General features: G+C 37.1%; 3 protein-coding genes across 6 annotated transcripts; all 3 read right to left on the reverse strand.

The window, feature by feature from the left end:
• Positions 1 to 290: 290 nt before the first annotated feature.
• On the reverse strand, positions 291 to 1,932 carry LOC116116376 (AAA-ATPase At3g50940-like). The gene is made up of 2 exons (XM_031402460.1): positions 930 to 1,932; positions 291 to 823 (listed from the first exon to the last, which is right to left on the reverse strand). Exons 1-2 carry the CDS (start codon positions 1,908 to 1,910, stop codon positions 434 to 436), a joined length of 1,371 nt encoding a protein of 456 aa, XP_031258320.1. The 5' UTR covers positions 1,911 to 1,932; the 3' UTR covers positions 291 to 433.
• A 1,822-nt stretch (positions 1,933 to 3,754) lies between these two features.
• Positions 3,755 to 7,024, reverse strand: LOC116116358 (AAA-ATPase At3g50940-like). 4 transcript variants are annotated; one of them, XM_031402446.1, is made up of 3 exons: positions 6,164 to 7,024; positions 4,535 to 4,768; positions 3,755 to 4,422 (listed from the first exon to the last, which is right to left on the reverse strand). In XM_031402446.1, the coding sequence occupies exons 1-3, from the start codon at positions 6,914 to 6,916 to the stop codon at positions 4,045 to 4,047; spliced, it is 1,365 nt and encodes a 454-aa protein (XP_031258306.1). In that variant the 5' UTR covers positions 6,917 to 7,024; the 3' UTR covers positions 3,755 to 4,044. The 4 variants fall into 4 exon arrangements, with proteins under 4 accessions (XP_031258306.1, XP_031258304.1, XP_031258305.1 ...); XM_031402444.1 differs by having other exon boundaries at positions 3,755 to 4,425; XM_031402445.1 differs by lacking the exons at positions 3,755 to 4,422; positions 4,535 to 4,768 and adding an exon at positions 5,434 to 5,817 and having other exon boundaries at positions 5,930 to 7,024.
• A 684-nt stretch (positions 7,025 to 7,708) lies between these two features.
• On the reverse strand, positions 7,709 to 11,285 carry LOC116116309 (protein FAM32A). The gene is made up of 3 exons (XM_031402404.1): positions 11,171 to 11,285; positions 10,675 to 10,842; positions 7,709 to 8,293 (listed from the first exon to the last, which is right to left on the reverse strand). The coding sequence occupies exons 1-3, from the start codon at positions 11,220 to 11,222 to the stop codon at positions 8,031 to 8,033; spliced, it is 483 nt and encodes a 160-aa protein (XP_031258264.1). The 5' UTR covers positions 11,223 to 11,285; the 3' UTR covers positions 7,709 to 8,030.
• Positions 11,286 to 22,649: the final 11,364 nt, after the last annotated feature.

A 22,649-nucleotide genomic window follows, 5' to 3' on the forward strand; every position in this document is an offset into this window, starting at 1 on the left:
ATTTTTTTATTCTTATAATTTTAATAAATTTTTGACTTGATTATATTAGAGAAAATAAAAAGATCTTTAAAAATTCACTTGTTATTAAATTTTTTGACTTGATTATATTACAAATTGATGGGATAACATAACATATTTAAGTACGGCGTTGGTTAAGCAAAGGGTATATATTTTCATAGAAAATTACACACGATGAGCTACTGGATGAAGTTTCTTGTGTTGATAAAGCTTTACCCAATTGAAATTGATGATGTGAATTTTTTATTGGTGAGTTCAGGAGAAAAAGTCCTCCATTGATTGTGCATCAGCAAACAGGAGTGTGATGGGAATGAAACCTGGTTGATTGAGTCCTCAACATAGGGTGGTAATTGTATTGTTTGTTTCAGATCCTCTACATAATATTGTGTTTTTCATAACTTCATTGTTGTCTAGTCTAAAGTTCTATTTTATTTTGGGTTTTTGCTTTTTCTTGTTCGGCCATCTTCGCATGAAAAAACTTGACAAGGGCTTGAAGGGAGATGTCAGCGTCAGTACTCTTCATCAGCTCCCCTGCTACTTCTGCAGGCGTAACCTCCACCTCCATTATCAGCTCTTCAATTTGCTCAAAAAGATGATGGTGGCTTATTCCCAGATAACTAAAGGCAAGTTGCTTGAATACTGAAGCAGTGCAGTATGACATGTTGATATGCATGTCCATGCGACCGGGTCTCAGCAATGCAGGGTCTAGTCTTTCTTTATGATTCGTTGTGAAAATAATGATGCGCTCATCGCCACAGCATGACCATAGGCCGTCAATAAAATTGAGAAGTCCTGAGAGTGTAACCTGTCAAAAATGTCAAGACCAAATACTAGTCCTCAAATTGGTTTATGAATATAACAAAAGGTTATTATAACATTTATGCTTTGAATATTATTTTAATGCTACTAACCTTATTCTCTCCTTGATTTCCGGATAGATCCTCTGATTCACGATTTTTCAGATTGATAGAGCAGTCAATGTCCTCTATGACAAGTATAGATCTGCTTGGCATGCTAAGCAACAAAAATCGAAGACTTGAATTGCATTGGACATCTGTTAAATCCAAGTCATAGATGTCAAATTTCAAGTGATTAGCCATGGCTGCTATCAAGCTTGACTTGCCTGTGCCTGGAGGTCCATATAGTAAGTATCCACGTTTCCAGGTTTTTCCAATTCTTCTGTAGTATTCCTTCCCATTCGTGAAGTTGTCCAGATCTTCTATGAGAGTCTTCTTCAGCTCTGGATCCAGAGCAAGCGTCTTGAAGGTCATTGGGTGTTTAAGCACGACCTGATTTACATCCCAACGATTATAAACAACTGTGTGAAGCTTAACCATATTGCTTTCCTTTTTTATTGCCTTTGCCTTCTCTAAAACGTGAGGCAAGTACAAATTCAATACCATATCTTTGTGTTTCTTGTGAAAACTTAACTCGTATTGTCTAACTTCTGATCGCAGAGAGGTGTTATAGTCCCCCAGTTTTGGATTCCGATAATCTGATGATGATGCCGGAGGAACTTGTGTACAGGCTAATCTCCATTTCAGCTTTACATTTTCATAAAAATCCAAAATCTCTTCATTTCTGTCCAGGGTTATTTCTATAGTGTTGTCTTTCTCAGTTTTGCCCACCCTTAGTCTCTTAGTTGAGGTAGTTGTTGTTCTGACACCCAAGTACAAATGAGCAGCCTCAAACAGTTGGTTGGTTGAGAGCCCTTGGAATTCTTCAATAACAATGGTGAGTTGAGAAGACATATAATGAGAGACACTATGTAGGCTTGAATAGAAGTAGTGTTGAACTTCAATGGGTAAAAAATCATTAGCAATGCTCCGAACAAGCATTGCCGATGCAGCAAGCGAGGCTGCTGTCGACAAAACTTTCTCAGCTTGGGACATTTTATTTTGATTTTGATCTGTGGATTTGGTGTACAAGTTTTGGATGTTTGCTTTTTTCTTTTTCTAGGATGCCTAATGAGATTTATAGTTGGTTATGAAGAATAAAATATAGGGCGTTTGGAAGAAGTCATTGTAAAAAAATTTGACACCATGACTATTCTTTTCCTTCTTCACCGAGGGCTTGCCTGACCTGACTTTTCTGAACACCTTTAAAGAATGGGGTAAGTAAACTTTAGATGGCGGCTTTTGTCATATTACTAGCCCAATACTAAAACTAATATAAAAAATTATAATATAAAACGTTATATATTTTAGGTTTAGAATTTAGGGTAATGTTATATGTTCTAATTGTTATAAGTAAAAAGTATTCAACTAATCTTCAGGTCTTAAAATTGACAACCGGATAAATTTGTGACCACCTTTATTAGCAATTTAGGTGAATCGAACTCAATACTTCTTGAGTAATAGTTGACCGCTGAGCCACCTAATGGTGGTTGATGTTCAATGTCATTGTTATATTATTTAATTTAATTTTTTATTTTCTCTAACACCTTTCTTGTTAAGTCAATTTGTAAAATGTAAGGGGAATTTCAGTTATATAATATTATTTATATATTACACTAGAAAGACTCAGCACATAATTGTCAAGCCATGAATTTCGAGGAAGCTCCTTTTGTCTCTGTGGGTTCAAAGTCAGAAATTAGGTTCTGGACAGCAATAAATAATTGAAGTCTAGGAGGAAATTCGTTGGAAGCTCCCGAAAAGCAGAAGACATAAATGACATTTTCTTTTCCATATTTGCACAGTTCTTACAAATACTTTGTGCCTATTTTTGTAATTTACTTACAGAACGAATACAAATAAACATTCATGTTATTGAATGAGTAGTTTCAAATATTTGTTACTAAATTTGAGTTCATCTTAGTCAGGAATTTGAATTTTTACGTACTGAGCAGCATATTTTTAAATCTATATTATTAGATAAAATAGATCATAGTTACCTCTCTCCTTGTGACTGGATGAAAAACCTTTTAGTCACTAAGATTAGTTATATCTAACAAATCGGGTTTGTAGGGTGTTCTGTGGCCCTGAGGACCTTGCTGTCCATTGGGTTCAATTTTCACTTTTTCTAACTTAAATTGAATTAGCTCAATTATTAGATTCTGTTAATGGTTAATTTATTGTTTACTTTTATTTATTGGCCTATCCTTGTCAAATCTATATATAATTCAATTCAAGGTTTTGATGATATACTATTAAGTTTCATTTAAAGTGTTATTCTCTGTCAATAATCAGATAAAACTATCGACCCAGAAATTTTGGCAAGTTTCAAGCAATGCAATGATTTTCTATTTATCTTTTTCACAGACATTGCTCAATTTCTTTAACCGGCTCAAGTTAGGACCAAATTTTTTATGATTATATAAAGGTTATTTTTATATAAAGTATCACTATAGAGAAGTTCTATTGTATTTCATTCACCTTCCAATTTATTTTTATTTCCTTCATAGAATATTATTTTATTGTTGTATTATTTGTCTCTTTTCTTATACTAGTTCCCAAATTCAGTAGCAACCCTGCCTTCCCTCTCCTTAAAGCTCTGCTTTGTTGTTATGGAAGTGGATGTAGGAATTGAGATGCTCCTGGATGTCTTGTTGCTTCTCATTTATAAAGTGTTTTTATTAAGCAGGAGTCGATTTCTGCTCGTAGAGATAGTAGATGATGATGATGATTCACATGTGAATCCAGTGATTTCAGAACAAGAACCCCTTTTTGCATCACATTAAAACAGAAGACATGCCTCAATTCAAGAAGTTAATAATGTTGAACGGTGAATGGTTCTGATTGTCAATGGAGAATGAGAAACAATACAATATAGGGTTGTTTTAAGTTACAGTCAAGTGATATGCATTCTGGGAGTAGCTAAATATAATGCAAATTCGAAGAAGCTAAATATTGCGCATGGTTGAGAAGCTAAATCTCAGAAGAAGCTCCATTCTTTACATATTCTTTATGCTTAGACATCATATTTGATCTAAACCTTATACCTTTCATTCATGTTGTTATATAACTTTATTGTCAGTAATCTTGTGAATTTTTCTTCTATTGCGCTGCTAAACTCATCCATTTCATGTTAGTTTTTCGCTTTATCTTTTTCAGTCTTCTTTGCTTGAAGAAACTTGCTAAGGCCTTGGAGGGAAATGTCAGCACCACCGCACTTCCTCTTCATCAACTCCCCTGCTACTTCTGCTGGTGTAACCTCTACCTCCATAATGAGCTCTTGAATTTGCTCCAAAAGATGATGATGGCTAATCCCTAGATAGTTGAAGACAAGTTGCTCGAATACAGAAGTGTTGCAGTATGACATTGGAATATGCATGTCCATGCGTCCAGGTCTCAACAGTGCGGGGTCTAGTTTCTCTTTGTGATTGGTTGTGAAAATAATTATACGTTTTTCACCGCAACATGACCACAGCCCATCAATAAAATTGAGGAGGCCTGAGAGTGTAACCTGCTAAAAATGCCAAGACAAAATGTTCATCAGCAAACTAGTTCACAACTAGAACACATCATATGCACACTTTTGAGTTTCTTTCTATCTTTGTGACTCGAATAGCACTAACCTTGTCATCTCGTTGATTCTCTGATTGATTTTTTGATGAATCCTCTGATTCCCGATTTTGTAGCTTGATAGAGCAGTCGATATCCTCTATGACAAGTATTGATTGGCTCGGCATGCTAAGCAGCAAAACTCGAAGATCTGAATTGGATTGGATGTCTGTTAAATCCAAGTCATAGATGTCAAACTTTAAGTGATTAGCCATGGCTGCAATCAAGCTTGACTTCCCCGTGCCCGGNTGTATTTCATTCACCTTCCAATTTATTTTTATTTCCTTCATAGAATATTATTTTATTGTTGTATTATTTGTCTCTTTTCTTATACTAGTTCCCAAATTCAGTAGCAACCCTGCCTTCCCTCTCCTTATAAGGAGCTCTGCTTTGTTGTTACGGAAGTGGATGTAGGAATTGAGTTACTCCTGGATGTCTTGTTGCTTCTCATTTATAAAGTGTTTTTATTAAGCAGGAGTCGATTTCTGCTCGTAGAGATAGTAGATGATGATGATGATTCACATGTGAATCCAGTGATTTCAGAACAAGAACCCCTTTTTGCATCACATTAAAACAGAAGACATGCCTCAATTCAAGAAGTTAATAATGTTGAACGGTGAATGGTTCTGATTGTCAATGGAGAATGAGAAACAATACAATATAGGGTTGTTTTAAGTTACAGTCAAGTGATATGCATTCTGGGAGTAGCTAAATATAATGCAAATTCGAAGAAGCTAAATATTGCGCATGGTTGAGAAGCTAAATCTCAGAAGAAGCTCCATTCTTTACATATTCTTTATGCTTAGACATCATATTTGATCTAAACCTTATACCCTTCATTCATGTTGTTATGTAACTTTGTTGTCAGTAATCTTGTGAATTTTTCTTCTATTGCGCTGCTAAATTCATCCATTTCATGTTAGTTTTTCGCTTTATCTTTTTCAGTCTTCTTTGCTTGAAGAAACTTGCTAAGGCCTTGGAGGGAAATGTCAGCACCACCGCACTTCCTCTTCATCAACTCCCCTGCTACTTCTGCTGGTGTAACCTCTACCTCCATAATGAGCTCTTGAATTTGCTCCAAAAGATGATGATGGCTAATCCCTAGATAGTTGAAGACAAGTTGCTCGAATACAGAAGTGTTGCAGTATGACATTGGAATATGCATGTCCATGCGTCCAGGTCTCAACAGTGCGGGGTCTAGTTTCTCTTTGTGATTGGTTGTGAAAATAATTATACGTTTTTCACCGCAACATGACCACAGCCCATCAATAAAATTGAGGAGGCCTGAGAGTGTAACCTGCTAAAAATGCCAAGACAAAATGTTCATCAGCAAACTAGTTCACAACTAGAACACATCATATGCACACTTTTGAGTTTCTTTCTATCTTTGTGACTCAAATAGCACTAACCTTGTCATCTCGTTGATTCTCTGATTGATTTTTTGATGAATCCTCTGATTCCCGATTTTGTAGCTTGATAGAGCAGTCGATATCCTCTATGACAAGTATTGATTGGCTCGGCATGCTAAGCAGCAAAACTCGAAGATCTGAATTGGATTGGATGTCTGTTAAATCCAAGTCATAGATGTCAAACTTTAAGTGATTAGCCATGGCTGCAATCAAGCTTGACTTCCCCGTGCCTGGAGGTCCATATAGTAAGTATCCACGTTTCCAGGATCTCCCAATTCTTTCATAGTATTCCTTCCCATTCATGAAGTTGTCTAGATCCTCTATGAGGTCCTTCTTCAGCTCTGCATCCAGAGCAAGGCTCTTGAAGGTCATTGGGTGCTTAAAAATGGTGTCATTTGCATCCCATCGATCATAGTTAACTGTGTGAAGCTTAATCACATTGCCCTCTTTCTTTATTGCATTAGCCTTCTCTAAAATGTGTGGCAAGTACACATTTAGCACCGTATCTTTGTGTTTCTTGTGAAAACTTAACTCATATTGTCTAACTTCTGATCGCAGGGACGCATTATAATCCCCCATGTTTCCATTTCTAAACGCTGCAGGTGCTTGAACTTGTAAACAGACAAATCGCCATTTCAGCTTTACATTTTCATAAACATCGAAAAATTCTTCGTTTCTGTCTAGGGTGATCTCTAAGGTCTTCTCATTCTCAGTCTTGCCGACTCTAAGTCTCTGAGTTGAAGTGGCGTTCGTTCTCACACCCAAGTACAAATGAGCTGCCTCAAATACTTGGTTAATGGAGAGTCCTTTGAACTCCTCTATAACAATGGTGAGTTGCGAAGACATACAGCGCGAAACCCTGTGCAGGCCGGAACAGAAGTAGTCTTGAATTCCCGAGGGTAAAATCTCATTCGCAATACTCCGAATTAGCATTGCAGATGCAGCAATTGAGGCTGCTGTTGACAAAGCTATCTTCGCTTTAGACATTTTCTGATAAGCAGCAGCGGAAGGCTTGGCTCTAACCTTACGACTCCGACTCAAAGATTTTTATTAAAAAACCCTAAGCATAACATCCCTATTTAATAAAATCCTAATATTACTAAACCAATGAAATATAAAATAAGAAATCAAGTTTCGTTTAGGAAAAGAGATATTCCAGACTCCCTCTCTTAAAAGTAACTCATCCTCGAGTATTCTGAATGTTTGAGGATAAAAAGATGTACAGTCTCTGTGTGAATATCTGACTCTACTTTTCTTTTGCTTCTTCTCCAAGGGTCAAGGCAGTGGTAAACTGATGACTTTTTCTAGCATGTGAAAGTGAAAGAGAGAAGAATCTGGATCAACCCAATCAAATTTTTTTAATAGTTTTTTTCACAATATAAAAAGATTAATTAAGTATGCTTTTACGAAGGGCTGGGACTTTTAACTTAAATATTCAACTATTGACTTGTTAATATCAAGGACTGCCAATAATATGATGTGACTTTTTTACTTCTAATTTTAACCATTCGATTATCTGTATAAATTATTTAATTAAAAGATTTAATTGTTTAACTAAATATTGAACAAGATGATAAATTCTTTATACAATTATTTTTTATTTTACATTACAAACAATTGATATTACATTATAAACCAATCTACTTAGTATTAGTAATGTGAAATTCCAATAAAATCCACCTTCTTGCTCACTTTTGCCCTATAATTTCATCACTCTTGGTTCAACAAGAAACCAATAAGTGAAAAAATTGACATAATAATTGGTATAATAAGGTCTACTGAGAATAAATACAAATTCTTACCCCATAAATTGGTTTTGCATCATTTCAACTGCAGCTATCAGAGTTATTTTCTTCAGATCTCATAGAGGCTATATCAAGGAGATTTCCAAGCTCACCGAAACATTAACAAAGAGCAGAAATTTTCAATTAAACATAACAAACAAATTGCATCATCTGCAATATGCCAACAAACAAACAATCCAGAGATATTACACCTGCAGTATACCAATACATCTACATTCATATAATGCTAAAACTTCAATTAGAAAAAAGTGCAGAAGGTTGATACTTTGCACATAGTACTCCAACTCTGGTCTGAATTAACCGGGGCCAACTTTAGGGATGTCGTAATGCTCACTCATGTTTGCCAAATACTGGTTGAAATCTTGGATTCTATCACGATGAGATTTGTTAGCTTCCCTTGCCAACCTATTAATGTCGAGTCTCTCTCTCTGCTCAATGTATCGTCTCTCTGCAGGTGTGAGATGGTCATCATAAGGAGCAGCTTTCTCTTCACCAGTCAGTTTGTTAGGATCATCTATCTCTTTCTCACCAGGATCAGTTGATACTTCTGTGCTTCCACCTACAGTAAATAGCACATCAATAAATTCATAGAATAGTCATGAGGAGTTACAATAATGATAGGAAGATCCTACAAATGTGCAATACTAACCAAAACGCATATATTAGGCCAATGAAGTTGCCAAGAGTTTGGTCTTCAATACTTTTATACGTCTATTATAACTGCCACAGACATAAAATATTAATGAAAAGTCACTTATATCAACCACAGTGCCAATTATTGTTTTGACAGTACTGAATGGACAGCTATAAAATTCAAGTAACAAAGCCCAATTTATAAAATAGGTTCTATAGAAAAATTGCATATCTAGTATTCTTGGTGTCTGGTTCTTGTTGATTTCTCATGTGCACTAATTATCTTTGCACAATATCCTACACTTTCAAAGAATCGAACTCACATTCACCGATATATCCCTTAATAAAAAACATAACATCTGCTACTAAATCCTTTTATTTTTTTGCGTTTTATTAAGTGTTCCATTATTTACTTCTTTAATTGGGAATCTACCACCTACCCCAATCCACCTCACACTCATACCATTTGAGCCAAAGCATAAGGATGAAGTGTTGATCTAACTTATCAAACTTCAGCAATTCCATCTTGCCACTGACATAGCAAAAATACAGACTATCCAGATTATGGAACAAGACAAAAGAGGAGTTTAACCGTAATAAGTTCAGTAAAGCCAAAATTTCAGCAAATTCTAGTCATTCACACAGTTTCAAAACTGTACATTAACAAAGAGAAGAGAAAACTGCATCAATCTGTCTAAAGATAGTAGAGTCCTTTTATACCAAAATCAGATATTATAACTTACCAACAGAGAGTCAGATGTTATGATCATGTGGTTGTTTAACACTATTACTTAATCAAGGGTCTACCAACCACAATGGTGATTGCCTGATTGGAATTGTTCTAGTTATTGGTTGCAAGGAGAATGCTGCATTACTACAAGGTTTGGTGAACACGTATCACTTGGTTTAAGGTGAACAGAGGGAAATTAGAGACAAGAATCAGATGATAACATTGCTTAATTCATTTAATAGTGTTGCTTAATTAAATTTAAAGCAGCTAAGCAACCCCAGTGATTCTTAGGGCAACTGACATCATTCTAATAGGACCGTTAGGGATCTTATGGGCGGCAGGACAGAATTCCATATGCTTTGCACAAGAAGGGCCGTGTTGGGGGAAAGAGTGATACTGCAGATAAATAAACCATTGGTATCAAGGATGAAATAGCAGGGCAATTCTCTGTCACAACAAGATGTATTATTGCTTAATCAAGGGTCTTATAACTGTATAAACAGTGATTGGGAATAGGTTTAGTTTCCTCCACCCAATTAATTAAATAAGATCTTGGCTGCAAGAAGAAGACTACATCACTTCACTTCAAAGAGTAGGAGAATGCTATATCAACCTTTTCCTAGCGTTCACAGTAAGCAGAAAGTGCTTTGATAGAAGAATCAGAAATTATGATTTTGTGGTCATTGCCACAATGCTTGATCAAATCAAAGGTCTACTGACCCCAACGCTGAATGGAACTGCTATAGTTCCATCCGGCCCATTGCAGCTAAATATTCTACTGGTTGTAGGAGACCATTACATTAACTTCACTACAAAAGGTATGTGAGCAATCACTCTGTCTAAAGCCAGCAGAAAGAGGTTTCATACAAGAATAAGACCTATGATTATGCGGAGCTTATGCTAAGAATTAGAGCAGCTTCCACTCTTATATTTTACAAGCTACATCTATCTGCAACTAAAATAACATTGGCTGCAAAAGGGGATTGTGGCACAAACACTTGCAAGCAGAATAACCATCAATTGCAACAGCACTAGAAACACTGATGCTTTCAGATTTTTTATACATTGTCTTTTATGTGATAAACAAAAAAGATTACTTGCTGCAGGAAGCATCCCACTTGTCAACTAGACCATCTACGCCATTAGATGAGCTACAAAAGACATCTTTCATATTGATGCTGGCCCAGAAAAGAAAAAATATTCAAGTAAAATGAGTTATTAATTTCTTCTCCTACAGACGGGACAAAAATCTATCCTATACCCCTTATTACCCATGAACAAAAGGGGCATCAGGGCAAGATAATCAACACAACTTGAAAAATATACAACGTGAAACTCTCTCATGGATTTTACAATCATTAAACTAGAAAATCATGCCTTCTCTACCACCTAGGTTGGCATGCGCGCAGAGAAATAGGGATACAAACCTCCTTATGAAATGAATTAGACCAATTTTGAGAGAAAGCAAAAACTCAATTTTCACAGCTTATACACAAACAATAGTACATTAAGACTTGTATTTATTGAACTACTCCCTACACAAATTACATGCCATGATAAGGGAAAAGATAACAAACCTGCTCCGACATCACCTGCTTCGATGTCATCATCTACAACTTTAGTAATTTCATCATTATTCTTCTTATGTTTCTTTTTCTTCTTCGCCCCAGCAGCCTTCACACCCAAGGCTTTTCCTTTAAGCTTCAGTTTCCCAGTTACAACATTATCATATGATGACATTTTCCCTGTCAAATTACAAAAAAAAAAAAAAAAAAATCTGATCAATCTCTAAACCTCCCAATTTTATGTCTACAATTCTCAAACTTTGCACTAAAACCCCCAATTTGACTACAAATTCAGACGATTTCTACTCAACAAATTTAAATTCAAAACCCTTTGAGCATGGACACATATCTTTTCAATTAAATCACAAACCTAGATTGAGATAATCACAAATACACAAACTTAACATAAAACAACAGCCCCAGAAAAAAAATTATCTCCAATGAATGATAACACAATCAAATCAAAACAAAACCCTAAACTGGAACGAAAAATTTCGAAACTTTGTACCTGAAACAGCGAAGACTCTCCTCGCTTCAGTTTCATGAAAACCCAAGAACATAACAGGAAATTTAACTCGCCAACCTCCCAAGTTAATTTAAAAAAATAACCTTGAAAATTTTTTATAATTTTTTTTAAAGTTAGAAAAGCTTGCGTGGCACATTTAGGATTCATTAACCATATAAAAGGGGTTAAACTAAAAAGTTTTAAACATATGTGAGTAATATTATAATTAACGGAAGTTTGTTTAAATTTTAAAAATTAAAAACGACCCCTCCCTTCAAAATCGCTTAATTGAGTAGCATACCCAAAAAACAATCGACGAAACACCTTCGATTGCTCTACGATTTCTCTACGATTTCCGGCGATACAAGTTCCCTATTTCTAACCAATATTCGATTCTAAAGCTTCGTTACACAAAATCATTACTGATATTCACAAAGAGGAGGAAAACCTAACCCCACTTCAAATCCTAGATTTCGACGGTGGTAACTGTTCAAAGGTTGTTGAAGAAGACGCTCCGGTGGATTATCTGATGAGTGAAGGTGGTCCAGAGGTAGAGGCGACAACGGCGGCACAAGAACAGAGAGAAGAATCGAAAAATGGTTCTGAAGAGGAGGATGCCGATGAGAATTCAGGCGAGGAGGAGGACGCTAGTGAAGAAAGGGTACATTTTTTGCTGGTGGTTTTGAATTTAATGAAAAATTCGATTGGTTTGTGCGAATTTGGGGGATATGTAGTTAGTTTCATTGTTACATTGGTTGTGGTGTTTTGTCGAGTAGTTGATGGGTATCGAGGGAGTGGCTTTGCTTGGGTTCCAGAGGATGGGGGAAGGCAAGGGAGGCCGTAGGGAGGTTGTTTGTGGGAGGTTAGAGGGCTGGGGATGATAGCCACCTCCTGCCATCATCTAGTCATAGAAACTACCACAACAACCTCTGCAGGGCCTGTATTCTCGGGTCATCTCGAAGCCAAAAACACCCACTCTTCGATGCCCTCAAAGCCCATATCCCCCAAATTGGCAGCCTATTGGTTCTTTTGATTTTTTTTTTTTTTTTTGATGATATTTAGTTTATATCGATTTGCAATTTTCTGAAGCATAAATTATAAAGACTATGGGTTGGACGTTGTAAGTGATAAGGTACCGTACTTCCCCGTAAGGATGACAGTTAGGTCGAGCTGGCAAGTTTTTATGAGAATAATTGAGATTTTAGAGGAACAAAAGAAGGGTATGGACTAATTCAAAGAGAGTTGTTTCGGTCATTTTGCGGACATCGGAGAAAATTGGAAAAAAGGCGTTCTGGGGGCAGGCAGTGCATTATATGTTGCTGCATTTAGTTAAAAAAAAAAAAATGAAATGTGGTTCATGGTGGATGGGAAGCCACTACGTTTTGGGATGATGAAATATGCCCCGATGACAGGCTTAAGATGTGAGGCATTTCTAGGTGCGAAAGAGCAAGAGAGAATAATGAAGAGTAGGGTGGCTGATAACTTGGCTAAAAAGGTTTTTTTGTGGGGGAAAGACGTCTATTACAGTACACGATTTAGAGGAGAGGTTAGGAGAAGGTAGGTATACCTCTTCAGAGAAGTTCAAGATGTGCTTGGTATGGTTTGTGCATTCAATCCTAAGGGCTATTGACTCAACAAAAGTCGTTAATATGGATTAGGTGAAGTTTGCAAGCAACATGAACTTCTTTAATGCTTATCCGTGGGGACGAGTATCATTTCATCTTACCATTGACTCCCTGCGTGGAAAGAACATGGCGATAAAGCATCGCCAAGCTGTCAAGATGGATAGACCGAGCACGTATAATTTCTTCGGCTTCCCATAGGCAATTCAGGTAAATATTAATAGCTTTTTGTTATATTTTTTGTATTATATGTGTTTTAATTATGATATGGACTGTTTTTTTACAATGTAGGCTTTGATGTATGAGGTTGTCCCTGTCCTGGCTAAGGTGGGGGGAGAGGGGGGGAGGGGGGGGTATGGAAGAAGACTTCAGATGAGTGATCACAATTTCTTAGGATGTTGCGGTGGCACATCGATAAGTGTACCCATTGGGATTATGAAAAAATATAAATGGAAATTCAAGCGGCTTGAGTAAGATTAAATGATTAATCTTTTGAATATACACATGCTTTTAAATGTGGCTTAAATTTGGTTTATTTTTTTCTTATTGCAGGGAGTCGTCCGTCCCTTCCTCACCCCTACTAGGGGTGAAGTGGGAGAGGAGTATGTTACATCACTCGGAGCACTGGACGATGTAGCAGATGAAGGGATAGATCGCGTAATGCAGGACCTAGAAGGGGTCATGCATGTGAGTGCAGTTGTACGACCATTGCTTGAGAATGTTGTTGAGACCGAAGATGATAAAGGTCCAATCTGCAGGAGGGAGGAGAAGGAGGAGGATGAGGAGGATGAAGAGGTTTGTATGCCTCAACCCAATTGGCAAACTAGTACAACAAGTACAACTTTGCCTAGGCGTCGGGGTTGGGAGGAGAATGAGGTGGTTGACCTCATAAACGGTCTGTTTGGTAGTTTTACAACAACAGTTTATAAGAAGTTTGAGAAGATGGAAGAGCAGATGAAAAGGGTTGAGGAGAAAATTGACAAGGTGGAGGAGAAAGTTGATAAGGTGGCAGAGAAGGTTGGTAGGGTGGAGGAGGAAGTTGGTGGGGTATTGAAAGTAGTTGAAATGCAACCTGAGCATAAAAGAGGGAGCTGAAAGAGTAAGCACATAAAATCTCCTTACATGATAGTAACGTGTGGAAAGAAGAGGAAAACGAATAAAAAAAATGAGGAAGTCCGTGAAAGTGGAAGCAAAAATGAAGGAGGGTAAGGAGGAAGGCGAAGGAAGTGGGAAAGTGAAAATGGACGAGGGTGAGATGGGACGCGAAGAAAGTGGGGAAGTGAAAATGGAGGAGGGTGAGTAGAAAGGTGGAGGAAGTGGGCAAGTGAAAATGGAGGAGAATGAGGTGGTTTGAAAAGATGTTGACAATGGGCAGGTGGCTCGACGACTCAGTGAGTTATTTTCCCTTATTTTTGCTTATGTTTTCCATGAGGTGTTGTATACTTATCGTGTTGTTTTTATTTGATACAGCACATTGATGAGGTATTGGTACTTATGAGGCTACGATAGAGCAATAATGGTGATATTTTGTATCCGTATTGTGCCATCACTGATGTGGCCTTTGGCCAAAGGCTAGTAACTACATATGACACTTTAATGAAAAAGACCAATGGTTGAGGTGCAACAAGGGGAGGCAAGTGGAAAATATTCACCATAGATGACTTTGACAGTGTCCTTGATGATTTTAAGTTTGATGAGATGATGGTGCAGTATGTATAGGGGGAAAGGCCCAAATATCGCAACAGTTGGGCAAACGTTAAAAGAGTGTATTGCATCATGAACATCAAGGATTTGCATTGGATAACCGTCGTTTGGCTACTAGAGGAGGGCTTGCTGTAGATCCTTGATTTCAACCTGAGTATTTGTCGAGAGAGGCAGTTGGAGACAGAGTTGCAGCTACTGTGTATATTGTTCCCACGGCTATTACGTAACAGCGGGATGTTTCAGCACTTGGGTGATGAACTACTGACAGGAAAGTAGCCACGCAAGCGCCTTCCCATCCCGATAAATGACTCGAGGTAAATTTTGTATAAAACTTATATAATACAATTCTTCTATAAGTTGATTCTAATGCTAATGTCTTCCTTCTATTGTAGTGCTTGCAGGGCATATGCACTAAAATTTATTGCGTTAGACATGACCAACACCTTAATGGATAGGTTGAATGACGAAACAATGAGAAACTTTTGGGAGTGCTTAGCTGTTGAGTGCTTCCATCGGCATATGGATCTCTTTTAATTGACCAGAATCCAATCCAAGTCATTGTTGATGCTGTCATCAAAGGTTATGCAAGTTGGACTTAGAGTTCTGTAGTTTATGTGAAATGCATTTCTTATTGGGTTATCTTGAATAATTGGATTGTCTTGAATTGGATCAGCTGGTGTTGTTAGGCCAAGGGTGGATAATGTTGAAAGGGGTGTTGTAGAAGAAGATGAAAAGGTTGCTAATGCTGAAGCTGTGCTGGAAAATTTTGGAGGATAGGGAAGTTGCTGAAGAGAATGATGAAGAGGGAGGATGGAGGCTTCCAGCCCTGCTTTTATTTTAGGTGTATATATGGCATTTATTTGTTGTATATTTTGTTGTAATTTAATATAATTGACACATTTTAGATTTGTACAAAAGCAATTCAGTATTTCTTCTCGTCTTTTGAGTTTGAGTTTATTTAGTATTCTTATTAAATGACATTGATGTGTTGATGCAATTAGGTTGTCAAATTCAGGAGAAAAGATGGAATTAATATGTGTTGGTGATTTTAGTTTTTCAAAATTCAGGAGAAAAGCTAGAAAAAATATGTGTTGCCTATGATCGCTTAAGTGACTATATATATCGCTTAAGTGATCAAGGGTTTTCCATACATGATTGCTTAAGTGAGACATTAAATTGCTTAAGCGATCGTGCACTTGGGATGATCGTCATTCTACCTTAAACTTGATCGCTTAGATCGCTTAAGCGATCTGAAATCGCTTAAGCGACTAATGGTAAAAGTGAAGAATCGTTTAAGCGAGACCATAAATCACTAAAGCAATCGTGTATCTGAGATGATCTTGATTCTGCCTTGCTCTTGATCGCTTAAGCAATCCTAAATCATTTAAGCGACATTGCTTAAGCGATCCTAAATCACTTAAGTGACATCGCTTAAGTGACCAAGGTTAAAAGTGAAGAATCGCTTAAGCGATACATAAATCGCTTAAGAGAACGTGCATTTGGGATGATCTTGATTCTGCCTTGCACTTGATTGCTTAAGCGATCTCAAATCGCTTAGGCAACCAAGGCTAAAAGTGAAGAATCACTTCAGCGATACGTAAATCGCTTAATCGATCGTGCATTTGTGATGATCTTGATTCTGCCTTGCACTTGATTGCTTAAGCGACCAAGGCTAAAAGTGAAAAATCACTTAAGCAATACGTAAATCGCTTAAGCAATCGTGCATCTAGGATGATCTTGATTCTGCCTTGCACTTGATCACTTAAGCAATCCTAAATCACTTAAGCGACCAAGGCTAAAAGTGAAGAATCGCTTAAGCGATATGTAAATCACTTAAGCGATCAAGCTTTTGGGATGATCTTGATTCTAACTTGCACTTGATCACTTAAGCGATCATGAATCGCTTAAGCGACCAAGGTTAAAAGTGAAGTATCGCTTAAGTGATCTTGATTTTGCCTTAGACTTGATTGCTTAAGCGACCAAGGATAAAAGTAAAGAATCGCTTAAGTGATATTGATTTTGCCTTGGACTTGATTGCTTAAGCGACTAGACGTGATCGCTTAAGCGACTAAGGGTAACTATACTGGATCGTTTAAGCGAGACCTAAAATCGCTTAAGCGATCTAGTATATTCGAATGATCTTTATTATGCCTTTCACAAGATTGCTTAAACGATTTATATTATCGCTTAAGTGATGAAGGCTTATAAACATTGGATCGCTTAAGCGATAAACCAATTACTTAAGCGTCCCCCTTTTTTTTTTGGGATATTAAGTGACATTAATGTGAACTTCGGACGTTCACAACATCACATGATTATTAATGTTAATGTTAAGGGACATTGGTTATTAACACATATTAAGGCCAATTAAGAAGGATTATTTGCAACCTAATTCCATCAACACATATTAAGGTTACAATCGTACGATATATGGATGAATGTCATAGCGCACTAGTGTGCACGTTAGTAGAAACGTACCTCATTTCACAAATATGGATGGTGTATTTGAGAATGATTAGATTGAAATAAGCTTGAATTTTGACTGTATGATTACTTCAGTGGACCATGATCTGTCTTCTGTCAATTGATTTGATTATTTATATCACTTAATCGATTTTTTTTTTAAAATTATATTTTAATTAAACTAATTTTTTTACGTGTGTATATAAACATGGAAAAATAAAATAAAATTAAAGTATAGAATGATTCTATATAATACAAATTTTAATGTTTTTTAAGTACCAAAGTAAGTTAGCCTTGATCGCTTAAGCGATATATGATTTCGCTTAAGCGATCCTGTATATTTAGCCTTAGTCGCTTAAGCGATGTATGTTATCGCTTAAGCGGTCTTATTAAAGGCATAATAAAGATCATCCGAATATACTGGATCGCTTAAGCGATTTCAGTTCTCACTTAAAGTGATCCAGTATATTTAGCCTTAGTTGCTTAAGCGATCACATACATGTTGGAGTAGGTGCCTTAGGGCCAATCAATTATTGTGGAATTGATTCTTTGTAACAAAGTTTATTAATCAATAAAAGACATTACCTACTATATCATGTAAACCATAGTTGTATGTACTGATAGATGTCCTTAGAATGGTAGAACCGTGACAAAGGTATCAAGTAATCTTGATAGTGAGAACCCTATGAGCACATATGGTGGCCATTCTAGAAATGTCAATAGCCCCAGTATTGTTCTGACCAAGGACATAGATAATATGGTAAGGCTATCACAGTGTTGAACGACCCTGTCAAAAGGTAGCGATAGATCTCACTTGTTAAGGTTGTTTGTTGACAACCTGGTGCAACACATGGGTGCTTGTTGTAGGCCAGTTCACTGGACTGACCCACTAGAGGATTCCATATAGATGGTAACCCTAGTGTTTATGGAACAAATCCTCTAACGAATGGTTGTGCATGTGATCCTTAGACTTGAGATCATCGGAGTGTCTTGTGCATCGATACGTATAGTTTGACACTAGTCCAGTGCAGTTCTATTCAGAGTTGTCAATATGGTAGTGATTGGTTGCATCAAGGAGTGTATCAAGACTATGGTGGATTGATAGAGGATTCATCACTCCCGGGTACGGGAGAAGTTATCTCACGATGCAATTTAGTTAATGACAATGATAATAAATCTAGGATCATAGTGGGATTGAGTTGTTGCTCAATCCAATTCATTATTCCGGTCATTCGTCCAGTAATTGAGTACAAATATATCGAGAGTAACTGAGGATGACACTATTTCTATGCCACAGTCTCGATGAGATAACAAATGATGAAAGGATTAGATTGTATAGTAACCATATCGTTGACAGGTAGCTGCTTCGCTGAATCCGAATCTATCGGGTGGCCATGATGCCCTGCTAGGGGCCAATTGATGCGTGTTTACTACAACATGCAATATGTAACAAGTATACTAGTCGCACAAGTAATAAAATGATGAGTGAATATCGTTCCCACGAGGATTGGTGGCTAAGCACTAAGTTTTTCTACTGTTTAAAAATAGAAAAAATGGATTTGTTTGGTTGGAAGGAGGACAATTAAACCTTAAAAATAAAACAAAATTTCTAAATGTTCAAAACTAAATGATGAAAGCAAAATTTAAGACACGGATAAAATCAATTCAAAACAAACGGGTAGGGTTTTGACTTCATTCGGACTCTCTGGGTTAACCCTAAGGATTATACTAATTCCATATTCACATGCATTGATTGTAAATCAAACTCTCTAAAGTATAAAATATACCTTCTCAGGCTATATTTCCTTACTCTTCCCTATTAAACTTCCACACCCAACAAAATGAAGACTAAAAGTTCAAAGTTCATTAAGCACAAGAATCCTAGATTGATTTCATTGATTCTTAAATCTATCTCTAGCATTTAATACTACAATGGTGATTACCCAAGAAGCTTAACATGAATTATTTCTCAATCTCATCATGTTCATCACATAAAAACAATAAATATAGAATAGTCACACAATCTAAGCAAAATCATATGAAAATAATAATCATCAATTACTTAACCCATTAGAGTCCGAACTTCATCAAAACCCTAACCCAAAATAGGTTAGGTCATGGCTAAATCAACAATACCAATAAAAGAAATGAAAAATCCGAAGTTCAACATAATGAAAAGAAGAGAAAAGACAAGAAAATCTCCCCAAATGAAGAATCCACTGGTTTAATCTCGTATCTTCACCCTTTGCAAGCAAAGTTTGCCAAAACTACTCTAAGAAAATGTAAAAAGCCGCTCTCTCTGAGAAAAAACGAACCCCCTACAAAAATGACTAAGTTCCTCTTTTATACTCAGCCAAAAACCTAAAAACAAATGCCTAAATGAAATTGTGCGTTTTTGAAATTCCCAGACTTCGCCGCGACAACGAAGTGAAATAAACCCACGTGCGCAACTCTCTTCGCCGCGGCGAACCTTCATGTGGATTTGCACTCCACTTGCTCCTTTGCTTGAATCTTCGATCTTTGACACTTTTCTCATGGAACAAGCTTCATCGTGCATCCATTTTGCTTCAGAACTTTCCCAACTTCTGAGATCCGCTCACTTCTGAATCCAAAAACTCCAATTCGCTCCTTAATTTCATTAAATGTCCATTTTAGCCTGAAACACAAAATATAAAGAATTAAGTAGCACTTCAGGTCAAAATGAACTAAAAAGTATCTGAAATCCGACTAAAAAGTCTAATCAAAACAGTATAATCCACGGATTATCAAATACCTCCAAACTGAAGACATGCTCGTCCCCGAGCATAAAGACTCAATGAAAGAAAAACAATAAACAACCAAAAACACAAAATATAGAACACAACACAACAAAACTGAAAAATGAACCAACACAACTTAGACTCAACTCAACATACTAATTGCCTCGAAATTTCATAAGTCTCAAAGGTTGTTGAAAAATTATTATCAGAAAATATTCAACACTCCAAGAAGTTATAAGCTACATCGACAGTCTTTCTCAATCGGTCCACTGAGTAGGTGATCCCCATTTCAATCCACATTTCAACTTCCCGGATTATTTTATGCAGAAATGAAAAGTTTATCAAATGGTGGCGGACTCCATAAGCCTAAATATCGAACTACTCTCCACTAATGTGGATTAGACATCGCTAAGGATTAAAAAGGTCTTTTCAAGCTTGTAACGTTAGGCTCGGGTAGTGGGTTTCAAGAAAAAAGATAGGATAAACAAAGTAAGAGAACTCGGTTTTCCTCATGCAAACACTACAAACCACATCAAACTCCACTTCTTCTCAACCACCAGTCAAAGTATCAACCATTTTACACCCCTCAAACTTATGCATTCCTTATTTTTTTGATTTTGAATCGAACTAAAGAATTTTTTTTTTTTTTTTTTTTACATCAAATTGAGGTTAGTTAACTCTCTTATTCTTATCGCCCTTCTCACAACCCCCAAACTATTCTTTTAATGATTCGCACCACTCTTCACTTTCTTTGTGTTTGCATTAGGCCCAAGATTCTCTTAAGGGTACGATAATGTGTTTAGAGTAGTTGGATTGGGAAATTTTTGGTTTGTAAGAAAATAAGACACAATGATAATCTCATACGACTCAAATGGGTGACTAGAGAAAGATTCATTCATGGGTCGGCTAGGAAGGCTCAAACGTTCCGAAAAAAAAAAATGCCTAAATCATTTCCTCAACAATGTCTAATCCTAGAATTTCGCCTCAAGCACTTCTCTACTAGGTTCTAGAGTCCACCAACATTATCAAACTTTACCTAACCACATAAGATGAATCTAAGCATGCCAAAATAAATGAAAATGGTGGATAAACCACTCAACAAACATCAATCAAAATTCAGTCAATAAACATAAACTTGAAGCAATGCTTAACATTTTTCAATAATAACATCCCAACAATCCTAGTCTCATCATGGACTTATGCAATTCATCATTGGCAACCACAATAAAAACACAACTTAACTGAAACAAAATCAAAATTTTTCAAATTTTCCTACCCCCAAACTAAAGATGACATTGTCCCCAATGTCACATTATGCATAAATTAGGAATGGAAAACAAAATAGGAAAAGGTGCGAGATAGTTCCCTGATTAATCCGTGAAGTTGAAATTCCGCTCAACATTGTGCACACTCGGTCCTTAGCTTTTTCATCACCCACATTCTGTAAAACAATTGAAAATTGTGGCTTCCACTATGTTAGAAAATTCATGGACTAATATGAAAGTATTACAACCCTAATCTCGTCTTTACATCAACTAGAATTTAAAACAAAAATGAAACAACTAAAACAACTCACACAATCCCAAACAAAAATGTCAACGGAGTTCAATGTTCAAAATAAAAGAAAAAGAAAAACAACTAAACAAATAAAAATAACGAAACTAAAACAGGTGCTCAGGTGCTCATTCTTCTGCCTCCTCTTCTTCCTCAGCGTCATCCTCTTCTGAATCGAAGCCCATCCACTCATCTGAATCCCAGTCTTCCCACTGGTGTTCTGAAGTATCAATCCCGACGTTCTCGCAGCAGCGAATTTGTAGCTCAAACGTCTTCCTGGCTTGCTCTGCCAGCCACCCATGACGTCGCTCCATTTTTTTCATCATACCCATCATTTTCTGCATCATTTCTCTTATTGGAGCTGTTGAACCAGATGCGGTGGCCGCTGCTGTGGTTCTCCTTCTCTTGGTGCCTGATCTGGGCCTTGCTTCTGTTTGAGGTGCAAGATGTTTTTGGAAGTAGGATGTGTCGAGGACTAGGGCAGCATGGATCTGTGGCTCATCGGCCTATACCTCGACCCCCGCCTTAGTGCATAAAGCTGTAATGAGTTGTGGGAACGGAAATCTGCCTCGCCGTGGTTTGGCTACAAGTTGGATACTCATCAGGATGAGGTGCCCCATGTCTATTCTATTTCCTGTGGCAATAAAATACAACAAGATTGCCTTATCATACGTCACTGTACTGTAGTGCGTCTCCGACATCATCCTAGCTGAAACAAAATACTGCCACAACCGAGCCACTGGTGTTAAACTAGTACCCTTAATGGTTTTTTTGCCCTTCTTTGAAATATCCCAAGAGGCATCTGGTTTCGCTATGGTCCTAAGAATCACCTCATCATTTTTCGGTGTCCTCCTAAACTCCTCATATTCATCTTGGGCAATCTGAGGTATGCCATAGAAATCATTGATGGCCTTTGCCGTGAAAACCACATCAGTACCCCTCACAAAGACAACCCCCTCATCACATTCAGGGAGGTTGGCATAAAACTCTCTCACCAGTGGTTCCATAGCTGTAGGTTCGGGTTCATCCAGAAAATTCTCCCATTTCCTACCTTGACTCCACTCATCAACCTCGGTTGTAGTTAGTCCATGTTCAGGGATAAATCCCTTGTCTTTCCTTTTGACTGCTAACTCATAATTTTTCCGAGCCTTTTCATTCATAAATCGCTCATCTACTTTCTTTCCTTTTCCCTTGCCCTTGGATGATACGTTGACTTTGAGCGGCATTTTCTCCTAAACTACACTTCAACTCAAAAAAATGCAACTCAACAATTCAAACCTAAGTGTCCTACAACACCCAATTCAATCCTGCAAAGACTTCCAACACTTCCAAAAATTTTCACCTCAACCCCCAAACTGCAATTTTTCCAATTTCAACCAA

This window comes from Pistacia vera, unplaced genomic scaffold, assembly GCF_008641045.1.
Source record: "Pistacia vera cultivar Batoury unplaced genomic scaffold, PisVer_v2 Contig77, whole genome shotgun sequence".
NCBI classification, from domain to species: Eukaryota; Viridiplantae; Streptophyta; class Magnoliopsida; order Sapindales; family Anacardiaceae; genus Pistacia; species Pistacia vera.